The sequence below is a fragment of the Neovison vison genome, chromosome 10 (genome assembly GCF_020171115.1).
Source record: "Neovison vison isolate M4711 chromosome 10, ASM_NN_V1, whole genome shotgun sequence".
NCBI classification, from domain to species: domain Eukaryota; kingdom Metazoa; phylum Chordata; class Mammalia; order Carnivora; family Mustelidae; genus Neogale; species Neogale vison.
In genome coordinates this window covers 53876296-53888651 of record NC_058100.1, presented here as the reverse complement: position 1 = coordinate 53888651, position 12356 = coordinate 53876296, and the positions used below count along the sequence as shown (strand labels likewise).

General features: G+C 38.7%; 1 protein-coding gene across 3 annotated transcripts in view; it reads left to right on the top strand.

Annotated features, from left to right (window-relative positions):
- Nucleotides 1–11754, top strand: part of SOAT1 (sterol O-acyltransferase 1) — a 72072-nt gene extending 60318 nt beyond the window's left edge. For 2 of the 3 annotated variants that reach the window (XM_044267316.1, XM_044267318.1), the window contains 9 exons: nt 688–766; nt 1280–1361; nt 1674–1719; nt 2745–2874; nt 4531–4628; nt 5892–5990; nt 7847–7982; nt 9025–9170; nt 10517–11754. In XM_044267316.1, the coding sequence (XP_044123251.1) occupies nt 688–766; nt 1280–1361; nt 1674–1719; nt 2745–2874; nt 4531–4628; nt 5892–5990; nt 7847–7982; nt 9025–9170; nt 10517–10573 (873 nt within the window). In that variant the 3' untranslated portion in view covers nt 10574–11754. The remainder of the gene's footprint in view (nt 1–687; nt 767–1279; nt 1362–1673; nt 1720–2744; nt 2875–4530; nt 4629–5891; nt 5991–7846; nt 7983–9024; nt 9171–10516) is intronic. The other variant, XM_044267317.1, reaches the window with a different exon arrangement.
- The last annotated feature ends 602 nt before the right edge of the window (nt 11755–12356 follow it).

The window sequence follows — 12356 nt, the reverse complement described above, 5'->3', positions numbered from 1 at the left end:
GGTCAGTTTTCCTGTTAGTTCTTCATGCTAGTATTTATAAAATTAAAGTTTTAAACTAGATCATCTCATGTCTTAAAATTAATACTAGCTTCAGTGTTCTTTGATTCTTGGTAATGAAATTATATTGAGCTGTTTAGGACGAATTCAGATTTTATTCTTCAACACTTTGTAGAAGTCACTTACTTATTTTTATTTATTTTGTAGACATCATTTAAATGATAAAGTTGTTATTATTGTAATTAAAAACTCTGCCTTTAAAAAAAATTAAAAAAAAAGCAAACTCTGCCTTTGAGGTTCAATCAGATTCATTGTTCTGTCATATAAACGGTTCCTGTCTGAATAAAGGATTTATTCTGTTTATACACCCTTCAGAATTTTTGGACTTAAATTGGCTGTCTGTTATGCTCTGAAGGACTGTTTCAGGAGACTGTCTTTGAACAGGCTTTTAATTTCTTATTGTAATATAACTATAATAGATAATGCTGTTAGATGTAAAATAATTGAGTAATAACTTGTCCGTCTTTACACTTTGTTTTTCATTTGCTTTATTCCATAAACATGAATTCGAGTTGGTGTATGCAAAATTAGGAAGTTCTTCATATGATTTAGTGCTGTTCTGGGGTCGCTTATAGGAGACAAGACAGTAGCAGAAAAGTTCATCTTTTTCCCTCTCCCCTCCTTCTGTAGATTCGTTTCGTAATGAAAGCCCATTCATTTGTCAGAGAGAATGTGCCTCGGGTACTAAATTCAGCTAAGGAGAAATCAGGTATGTAATTTCGTAAGGTCAAGGATTATTCAATGGAGTATTTCAGACTTTGTATTTAGTGGGATGGCGTTTTACATTCTGTGGATGTTATGTTGGATTTTAAAGATGTAGGATCCATATTGATTTGGAAGACTATCTCACTATTTTCTTCATTGTTCCCTGTTTTGCCTTTTTGTACCTACCATTTAAAAACACTGATCACCAGTGTTAAACTTCACCTTACTTTCATAGAGTGTTAATAGACTCATTACCACCATGTGTGCTTAACTCTTTGAATTGCTGCTTCAAACTCTAGAAGGTATTTCTGAGTCACAGAAATAGCTTAGTTTGGAGGAATTGGTAATACTGAATCAATATAAGGGTAAGAAGTCACTCTGGGAGATAAGAAATGTTATGAGCTAAGAGAAGTCTTTTTTTTACTCCTCCCTATTATATGCTTGCTTATTTCTCCCTTTTAGTTTTGCAGGGAAAAACTGAAGAGTGTCTGATCTAACCAGAGTTTTCCTTTTCCAGAGACGATTCCAATACCCACAGTCAACCAGTACCTGTATTTCCTGTTTGCACCTACCCTCATCTACCGGGACAACTATCCCAGGTATCTGTTCTGTGAGCCAGAAATGTGTTGAGCAGCAGAACTGTAGCATGAATGAGGTGGGATAGGTAGGCAGGGGCCAGTTCATGTAGGGTTACAACGAACGTAAAATGAGTTTTAACTTTATTGCTGGCTTGGGAAAGCCCCAGATGGTGATTCCAGCAATCCAGTTTGATTATGGTAATTCTTGACAGAATTACACAGGCATTCCACGTGGGAAAAAGGACGTGTTCTCTGTGGGGAAAACAGTACGAGGATCTTATTAAAGTACAACTTACTTTATTTAGAAGATGTATTTTGTTTCTTTCTTTTTAGGACTCCCACTGTAAGATGGGGTTATGTTGCTATGCAGTTTTTACAGGTGAGTTTTTTCTTTAATCACTAAGTTTTGTAGATTAGTGGGACATGGAGATTCAAATTTATAATAATTATTTAGAGTGTTGGTAAATTCATGTCTACTGGGAACTTGAGACCTCTTTCTAAAGTCTTTTAAACTCTTTACCAGTCCAATAGATGGTGTTTGTCTTGCCAACGTCAAAAGCAATTTCCTTCAGTTAAAGAGTTTAAATGCTTTCCGTTTGGTTACTTTAGTAAGCATCTACAATAATTTCCCCCCACTCTTTACCTTTTTTTTTTTTTAACGATTGTATTTATTTATTTGACACAGAGATCACAAGTAGGCAGAGAGGCAGGCAGAGAGAGAGAGGGAAGCAGGCTCCCTGCTGAGCAGAGAGCTCGATGTGGGGCTCGATCCTAGGACCCTGAGACCATGACCTGAGCCGAAGGCAGAGGCCTAACCCACTGAGCCACCCAGGCGCCCCTCCTTACGGTTTTTTATTTTGGGATATATTGTGGGTATGTTGTGATAGCTTCCCCATTGCCACCCCTGCCCTTCTCCATCAGAATCATAAGTCCCAGGAGATCCATTTTAAACTTTTTTTTTTTTTAAAGATTATTTATTTATTTATTTGACAGATAGAGATCCCAAGTAGGCAGAGAGTCAGGCAGAGAGAGAAAGAGGAGGAAGCAGCCTCTCCGCTGAGCAGAGAGCTTGACATGGGGGCTCAATCCCAGGACCCCAGGATCATGACCCAAGCCGAAGGCAGAGGCTTTAACCCATGGAGCCACCCAGATGCCCCGCCCATTTTAAACTCTTAATCTCAATCGAGCACCTATGTGGTAAAGGGTTGGGAGAAGGTTATGACAGAAACTAGCTGTGTAACATCTCTGAAGGATTGCAGTCTGGCAGTCTTACATACTTAAGAACATACATAATGAACGTTAGTCTAAGGGTCACATATCTATCTTCCTTTGAAGGAAAAACAATCACTGTCTTTCCTTATATCAATCCATCAGTATTGTAACTATATCTCTGTTATATTCCAGGTTTTTGGTTGCTTTTTTTATGTGTACTACATCTTTGAAAGGCTTTGCGCACCCTTGTTTCGGAATATCAAACAAGAGCCCTTCAGCGCTCGTGTTCTGGTCCTGTGTGTATTTAACTCCATCTTGCCAGGTAACATGGGTACTGGTTAATGTGGCCATTCATGAAGTTGTGAGGAAAAAAAGCTGTTGCACAGGCACACCTTTGATTTTCCTGCTTTTTGCTCTGAAGTCATCTCTACATCTGTCCTCATCTCGACTTCTTTCCGTCTTGTTTTCATAAGTGAGTATACTTCCAGGTTCAGCCCAGTCTTTCTCTTTGTCTTCTGACTTTCATTCAAGTTTTGCTTTCTGTGGCTGTGGGTAGTCCATATTTATGCCTATCTTCCTGTTCAGTCTTCAGTCCATTGTAATTTTGCTACTAATCCAACCAGGATGCTGATGGCCTTTACTGAAGTCTCTCCTGATTCTAAATCTGGTAGATGGTTTAGCCCTTACTTCGTTTCATCTCCATGAAGCATTGTTTGGATCCACGGTGTGAAATTTCTTTCTTGCTACTCATTCTCATTTCTCTTTTCTTTCTGGCCATTGCTCAGTCTCCTGACTTTGATTCATATTTTTTTTCTAGAGATACATGAGTACCTATCACGTGCCAGGGGTTGAGGACCTAGCAGTGAAGAGGACGTAACATGCTCTTTACTCTGAAAGCTTGCAGTTTAATTGCATTTACAGTTTCCTTGACTTACTCTCTTTTCTCTACCTGTCAGATGTTTGTCATATTTTCTATTACCTTCTTTCTTCCTTAACCTCCATCCCAGACTCCTAGGTAACCCTCCCTGATTGCCCCCCCCCCAAATTGACTCCAATAAACTATTTTATCTGTCCCTTTAACAGAATTTGTATTAAATACATATCTTCTTCACTAGGGTACAAATTCCTTGAGATCAGGGATTGTGTTTTAACAGTGAGCCAGTCTTTCCCATATTGTCTAGTGCATAAGAGATGATCCATAAATATCTTTTGATATTTTTGAGTAAACAGGTGAATGAAAGGGATGGGCATAAATATGGCTCTTTTGGAATGTAGTGTAGTAAGTAAGATAAGCAAAGTGCTGATGAACTTTGTATCATATTGGACATGACATTTAATATTGGGTATTGAGAAATAGGTGTTGGGCAGAGAAGTAGTGGAAACGTGCTTCTAGGTAGTGGATGAAAGCAAAGGCATGGAGTATTTCAGAACGGCAGAATTCCAGGTACAGACGATGTTTACAACACTGGGAATAGAGTCAGAGATACCTTGTCACTGGACATTTGGAGGCTGTCTTGTGCATTATAGGATATTTAGCAATATCCTTCCTCTAAAAACTAGATACCAGTAGTACGACCCTTACCCCTTGAGTTGTGACAACGAAAAGTGTCTGCAGAATTGTCAAATGTTCTCCAGGGGGCAAAATCTCCCACAGTTTTCAGCACCTCGTTTAGAGGAATGCGTGAGTGCCATATGTTAAAGGACTTTGGGTACCACATTAAGCCATACATCCAGGTATTTCTATTAAAAACAGGCTGGGTCATTTGTGATCTATAAACCCACTTGGCAGGAATTTAATACTTTCTAAAATGAAAAAACTTTCAAAAGAACATGGTGTCATTTCTTGAATTGGTAAGCTAGAACAGTAACTTTTATTTTACAGAATAATTCTAGCTCTTAGGAACATCATGACATAAAATTAACTGCTTTGTGTGAGCTATTTGGAAAAGACTCTTAATATCGTTAATCTTATTTTTAGGTGTGCTGGTACTGTTCCTCACATTTTTTGCCTTTTTACACTGTTGGCTAAATGCCTTTGCTGAGATGTTACGCTTTGGTGACAGGATGTTTTATAAGGTAAATACTTGGACTCCTTTCTTTTCACACTTTATTTGTGCACTTAACATTCTCATTGTTGAGTATTTGAACATCGTTGGCTACTAGCTTTTTAGCATAAACATTGTGAAGTTCTTTTTCCATAAGTTTTACCAATATTAATTCTGAGATTCTGATGTTGATATACTTAGCACAGACTCACAGCCTTATCTTCTACCTCTAATATCTGTTCTCTCTCTTTTTTTTTTTTAAAGATTTTATTTATTTGACAGACAGAGATCACAAGTAGGCAGAGAGGCAGAGAGAGGAAGGGAATCAGGCTCCCTGCTGAGCAGAGAGCGGGACGTGGGGCTCGATCCCAGGACCCTGGGATCATGACCTGAGCCGAAGGCAGAGGCTTTAACCCACTGAGCCACTGAGGCGCCCCTAATATCTATTCTCTTAAAAAAGCATATGGTTTCTGTTGGATCCTGTATTGGTGGGAAGGCGTGTGTTCAGAGGGCATCATGAGATTTTGCAGATCATTCTTTTGAAATTGACTGTCTGGTGCTGTAGGAGTGATCTTAGCAAATTATTTAAGACTGTTGAATAGTTCATAAAAGAAATAACTTTTCCCTCCTTTATTTTGAAGACATTAATTATACTTAAATAGTATTCTCACACAGTTGGAATTAAGCTCTAGATGAACCGGGGTGTTCATAGTGTTCTGCAATGCTGCGTAAAGCCCTCTAGGGTTTTGTTTGTTTGTGGTGGTTCTGGTAACACCCAGAGCCTTGCACTCCTTCCTCCGAGAAATGGGGGTGTGGGTTGCAGCATCTGTCTGATTCCATGGGTCTGATACTAAGATAAGGAGGGATATGTTACAGGTAACCATTGTCTCACTCCTTGTACAATGTAAATTTTGTCATTTATGGTACCAGCGGGTCAGTTCTTAGAATTCTTTCCCTATGTTTTAGCAGCGTAAGGGGATATACTGATCACTATTTAGGTGAACCTTAGATTTAATGATTCTCTATGTTCTGTATCTTTGGTCATAACTTTTTTGATAATGGGACAAAGTGAAGTTAGGGACTTCATCATATATGGAACTAAAATTCATATATTGAGCACTAATAACCAGAATGTCTTTCAAAATTTTTCTGACATCAGTGTATAGACTAACAAATTGTCATAACACATTCTGGATATTATTTTTTGTGTGTATGTTCTTTAGGAATATTCAGGGGGTTTTGCTTTGGGGTGTGTGTGTGTGTGTAGTTCTAAATCTTTGCTTTTTTTCCTCAGGATTGGTGGAACTCCACATCATATGCTAACTATTACAGGACCTGGAACGTTGTGGTTCATGACTGGTTGTATTACTATGCTTACAAGGACTTTCTCTGGGTTAGTGGCAAGATACATTTGATGTGAAAGAAATAAAGATCCTTTTCCAGAAAGGGTTTTTTTTTTTTTAAGATAATTTATTTATTTATTTGACAGAGAGAGATCACAAGTAGGCAGAGAGGCAGGCAGAGAGAGAGAGAGGAGGAAGCAGGCTCCCTGCTGAGCAGAGAGCCCGATGTGGGGCTCGATCCCAGGACCCTGGGATCATGACCTGAGCCGAAGGCAGAGGCTTGAACCCACTGAGCCACTTAGGCGCTCCTCCAGAAAGTATTATTCTGTAGCTAGAAGTGGTCTTCATTTCTCTGTGGGCCATTTATGTCTAAGACAGCTGACGCTTTGGACAGTACTGCTTAGAGACAAGTATGAACAGTGATGAGATCTAATACCACAGTTGTGCTCTGGATTTATTTTACACAATTATGAAGTAAGAACGCATGGAGGCATCTAGAGAAGGTGAAATGAGCCATCGGTAATGGATCATTTCTTACAAATCTCATTGCTAGTAAATAATCTCTGTCTAGCTTTGTGTGTGTGTGTGTGTGTGTGTGTGTGTGTTTCTCTGCTAAAGTAGGGAACTACTTAGTTTGGATTTCTATCTCTCCATTGGTTATACGTGTCTTTGAGATATTCTTTAGAATGGAATGTTAGGTAGACTGATGACTGTCATAATTGATGATCCCTGATATCTCTGGATTGCGGGTTTTGGTTATTAAGTCACTGTTTGGCTAAGTGATTGCATGACATGGTGCAGACAGTGCTGTAGTCCAGCGTTCTTTCATTCATAAATGTGGTGTCACTTAAAGGTCTGTAGTGCAGATGGAGAGGATGTGTGCCTTTTTCACCATACCATGTTACTCTAAAGGTTTGATGTGTCCATTTATATATGAAAACTATGTTTTGTCTATTGTAATGATTTACAAATACAGGTTACAGGTAGGTTTTTAAAAATATGCCCAGTTTTTCCAACATGAATGGTTTTGACAGTGCCTCATTTTAGTAAAATAAGGATTTTAAGCGTAGATTTTTTTGGTAATTATTTACTGCATTTTTTTTTTTAAAGATTTTATTTATTTGCCAGAGATCACAAGTAGGCAGAGCACAGGCAAAGGTGGTGGGGGGGAACAGGCTCCCCGCTGAGCAGAGAGCCCGATGTGGGGCTCGATCCCAGGACCCCTGGGATCATGACCCGAGCCGAAAGCAGGGACTTGAATCCACTGAGCCACCCAGGCGCCCCTATTTACTGCATTTGGATTAACCCAAGGAATAGATTGGAAAAGTCAAATATAAACATAATAAAATAGGTGCCTTTAGCATGTGATAATTATTAGTCATATATACAGTTGACTCTTGAACAACAAGTGGGGCAGGCGTGCTGACCCTCCCATGCAGGGGGAAAATCTCTATGTAATTTTTTGAGTCCCCTAAAACTTACCTACTAATCACCTACTATTGCCTGGAAACCTTACTGATAAGATAAAACAGTTGGTTAACATGCATTTGTATGTTCTGTGTATTATATACTATATATTTAGAATAAAGTAAGCTAGGGAAAAGAAAATGTTGATAAGAATATGATAAGGAGAAACACATTTACTGTACTGTGCTGTATTTTTTTATTTTTTATTAACATATAATGTATTATTAGCCCCAGGGGTACAGGTCTGTGAATTGCCAGGTTTACACACTTCACAGCACTTAGCATATAGCACATACCTTCTCCAGTTGTACTGTGCTGTATTAGCTGAATAAGTGGCCCCATGCAGTTCAAACCTGTGTTGTTCAAGGGTTGGCTGTGTCTACTTTGGGCTTAATTACTTTTTAAAAAATTGCTTTTTCATATTCTCTTTTTACCCTAGTTTTTCACCAAGAGGTTCAAGTCGGCTGCCATGTTAGCTGTCTTTGCTGTGTCTGCTGTAGTGCATGAATATGCCCTGGCTATTTGCTTGAACTTTTTCTATCCAGTGCTTTTCGTGCTCTTCATGTTCTTTGGAAGTAAGTATCTTGGCCTCCTGAGAGTACTGAGGGTCGCGCTGAAAGAAATGTAGACGATGACGTCTAAGGCAGGGTGGACAACTAGATAACATAGCAACAGCATTTCAAGGCAGTGTTGATCAGACAGTCACAGCATTGACTTTGAGTAATTAACCATGGTCTGGTGCACGGCACTCAATCCTTTGAAGAAGAGAAATATACTTAAGTGTATTTGGATTTTGAAGGCTCTTTTTTTTTTTTTTTTTTTTAAAGATTTTATTTATTTATTTGAGAGAGAGAGACAGTGAGAGAGAGCATGAGCGAGGAGAAGGTCAGAGAGCAAAGCAGACTCCCCATGGAGCTGGGAGCCTGATGCGGGACTCGATCCCGGGACTCCAGGATCACGCCCTGAGCCGAAGGCAGTCGTCCAACCAACTGCGCCACCCAGGCGTCCCGGATTTTGAAGGCTCTTGAAGACTAATGATAACACTGATTTGGGAGATCATGAAGACTATAAATAAGTTTCACACTCTGTTAGGGTTCACCCCAGAAAAACATGGACCCTTGTTTGGGTGCGTGGAGGGAAGGACAAGTTCAAATATGAATGATTCCATGAAATGTATTTTCACCTGCTCTGAATATTCTCTGATTTCCTGTTAATCATTGATTAATAAATTTCAACACTTGAAGCTTCAGTTTTTTAAATTTTTAAATTATTTTTAAAGATTTTATTTATTTGACAGAGATCACAAGTAGGCAGAGAGGCAGGCAGAGAGAGAGAGGAGGAAGCAAGCTCCCCACCGAGCAGAGAGCCCCACATGGGGCTCGATCCCAGGACCCTGGGACCATGACCTGAGCCAAAGGCAGAGGCTTTAACCCACTGAGCCACCCAGGCGCCCTGAAGCGTCATTTTTACTTACAGTACCAGTAGCCAGAATAAAACCTGTATACCCATAGTTGATGCTTATTGTGATAACAACATGATTACAGCACATGTCTGAGGCCCCTTGTTTCCCGATAGATGATGTTGTGATAACTGTATTTTTTATCATTCTAACTTTAGTGGCTTTCAACTTCATTGTCAATGACAGTCGAAAAAGGCCAATTTGGAATGTTATGATGTGGACTTCCCTTTTCGCGGGCCATGGCGTCATCTTGTGCCTTTATTCCCAAGAGTGGTATGCACGTCAGCACTGTCCTCTCAAAAATGTGAGTCTTCGGTTAGGCTGGAGTGGAAAAGTAACGTTTTTGTCCCCTGATGTGAGGCTTCGTGGGCAGTATTAAGAAGAAGAGTAGTGGAAATGATGCTGAATTAATGCTAAGGGGAGGTAAATAAAGAGTAAAAGGATTAGATTATTATCTGATCTTACTGTACTGGCTTTGAGATTCTTCTTCCTCTTTGGTTTTCTTTACATTGAATGTTCCTAGTTCTTGGTTCTCTCCTTCTCTTTTTTTTTTTTTTTTCCACTGTTTCTTGTTTCGTTTTGTTTTGTTTTAAAGGGTCTTCTGATTTCCTTCCTGTGTCCTGAAAATGGAGGTGTTCTGCAGGGCCTTCTCAGTGGCATGTATATGCCCCCTCTGCCACCACCTACACATAAATATATTTCTTCCCTCTCCTTCCTAGAGTAATAAACTCTTTGTGAAAATGTCCAGCTATACTCCTATGTCTAAGATCCCATTTCCCTTGACCTTTGTTGTTGTGGTGGTTTGTAATTATGTAAGAGTCTCATTTTTAAATCTTTCACTTCTAGTTGCATACGGATAACTCCCAAATATTTAGGGGGCACCTTCTTGGTATTTCTGACTATTTCTCACAGGTACCTGTAACTGAAGACACCTGTAGACAAATTAATGTTTCTTTCCCAAAGCTTCTCCTGCTATTTATCCTTCTTCTGCTGTTTTTCTTATGCTGCCCTAATGCCTCCTCCTTTCCTCTTTATCCCCTTTGTGCATCTGAACTAGCTGCTTTGGGCTGTCTTTGGTAATGGTGCTCTCTGCCTACCGAGTCCACCTGTCAGATTTGATTTTCTCAAAATCCACTTTGGATGCAGCATCTTCCAGCATTTTCAGATTCTTGCTCCAGTCTTTTCCTGTTGGTGAAATTTCATAATGCTTCATGTGTTCTCATTTAGATAATTTAGTTATTCTAAACCTTGTATTATAGTAATTTGTGTATATATTTTATCATCCTTACCCTACCACAGTTTAGATGTTAGGCCACAAACCATAGGTCTGTGCTAAAATAAAATGCAAGATCCAGAAGAGAGGTAGTGCTTGTTTGGAATTTGGTCGGAAGTCCACGTAATTGTGTAGAATTTACTGGACTTCAAAAGGTTTCTGTAAAACTTCTAAAGCACTATAATCTGTGTTACAGATAAAAATAATGAACATCTTTTGAATTAGCAAGCTGCTTATAGCTTAAAGGTTACTGAAATGATGGGAGGCATTGTAGAGGTACGCAGTGTATAAAATGAACGCACCCCTGTCTACCCTGACACCTTGTGCACACATGTGTGCAAATAAACTACTCTTCCATTCTTCTTTCCCCATTGAAGCCCACATTTCTGGATTATATCCGGCCACGTTCCTGGACTTGTCGTTACGTGTTTTAGAAGCTTGGACTTCGTTTCATTCCTTGATACTGAAGATGGGTATTCTGCCGGATTTGGGGCCAGCATCTGTTTCCAGTCGTTACTGAAGTTACCTGTGGTATTTGGATCACTCCGTGCTTTACAGATGGCTTGCTCCGTTCCTAGGTCAGCTGAGATAGTGCGAGTTTACTGGAATCTTGTGCACTTAAAGCAGGACTTTTTTTTTTTTTTTTTTTTTTTTTAAACCTTTTTGGGAGAAGGGAGACTTACAGCTGACAACAGTGACCAATTTTTGCTGGGTTTTGTTTTTGACTCCTATCTAAACATCATGACTAAACCCCCATGTGTCCTTGGCCACTGACTTAGCCAAAACACTTAACAAAGAAAAAATTTAAATATTTTGGGCTTAGAAATTTTTTTCAGGCACACTGTTGGAATGTATGCTAATTAACTATGTACCTGGGAAAGAAAAGAAAATAATATGGAACATTTTGCTATTTCTAGTAGAGTGAAAATCTCTAGTTTCCAAAGATAATCTTGTTATGCCTCCTATTTGTTTTTGTTGTTTTTTTTTAAAAAGTTCGGTCTACTCAGTTTTTACCTTGTTTTCTCTATGAAGTGTAGGTCATGATTTCTGTGAAGCAAAATTACACCTTTCACCTTGAATTCTTGAGTTTATATCTGAAATCTTACATATTGAGGGAACAGAAAAAAGTAGGAAGGGAAGGAGAGAGAAGTGGCACAGGACAAAGAAAAGACACTTCCTTTTACATCTTCCAAAGTAATTTTTAAAAAAGACTTGCTGAGTCAGTCATATGTTTAAATTATTTTATTGTGGAACTTAATGTGGAAGATAACTTTTTTTTGGTTGTAAACGCTATTAAGGTAATAACTTTTGGGAAGTTATTTAGAAGTACTCTTCGGTATACTTATTGTTTAATAAATACTGACTTGAAATAGTTGGCAGACTAGTAAGTCTGTAACATATAAGTATTAATCAAATTTCATTAATATTAAAGTGATTTTTAAAGATCCAGAAGCTGGCTTCTGCAGGGCTCAATTATTACACTTTTAATGGTAGTATGTATACTTTAGCTGAAACAAATTAATATGTTATCATTTTCAAGAAAATGTACTCTATTATGTGATGTCTCCATGTTATAAGATGCTCATTGCTAATACAGTGTGGTGTGCAGGAATTATTTTGTTTGTCTGTATGGGGTGTGATTATGTTTGTCAAGACCAAGCATTGAATGGGATCATAGACCATGGAGTTGAATCTTCCCACTCAAACAACTGAGACTTAAGAATTACCCAAAAGGTGATTTTTATTTGGAGCAGCCAACATGAGAGGCTGTGTTGGTATTCTAATAGCCCTACTTCTATCCAGAAAGTTGTGGGACATCTTTTTAGAATTGTTTTAAAGTCAGTTTGAGTGTCATAGGGAGAATGGAGTTTCTTAGTCACAACTTAATTTGTACCACAAGTACCCAGTCTCATTACCCATTTTCTTCAGTACCTTTGATGCAGATGAGTTTGGGCAATTTTCAAACGTCAAACCCAGCTTTAACAGATAGGCTCCTGACTGTGACAGGAGGTTTTCACACATTCCCAGCAGTAGGGAGCTGTAACCTCCAAATGAGACTGCTTTATACTACATCTTGTAATTGTTGGTATTTTTTTTTTAAAGTTAAAATGAATCAGTCATTTGAAATTTTTTAAAAAGATTTTATCTATTTATTTGACAGAAATTACAAGTAGACAGAGAAGCAGGCAGAGAGAGAAAGGGAAGCAGGCTCCCTGC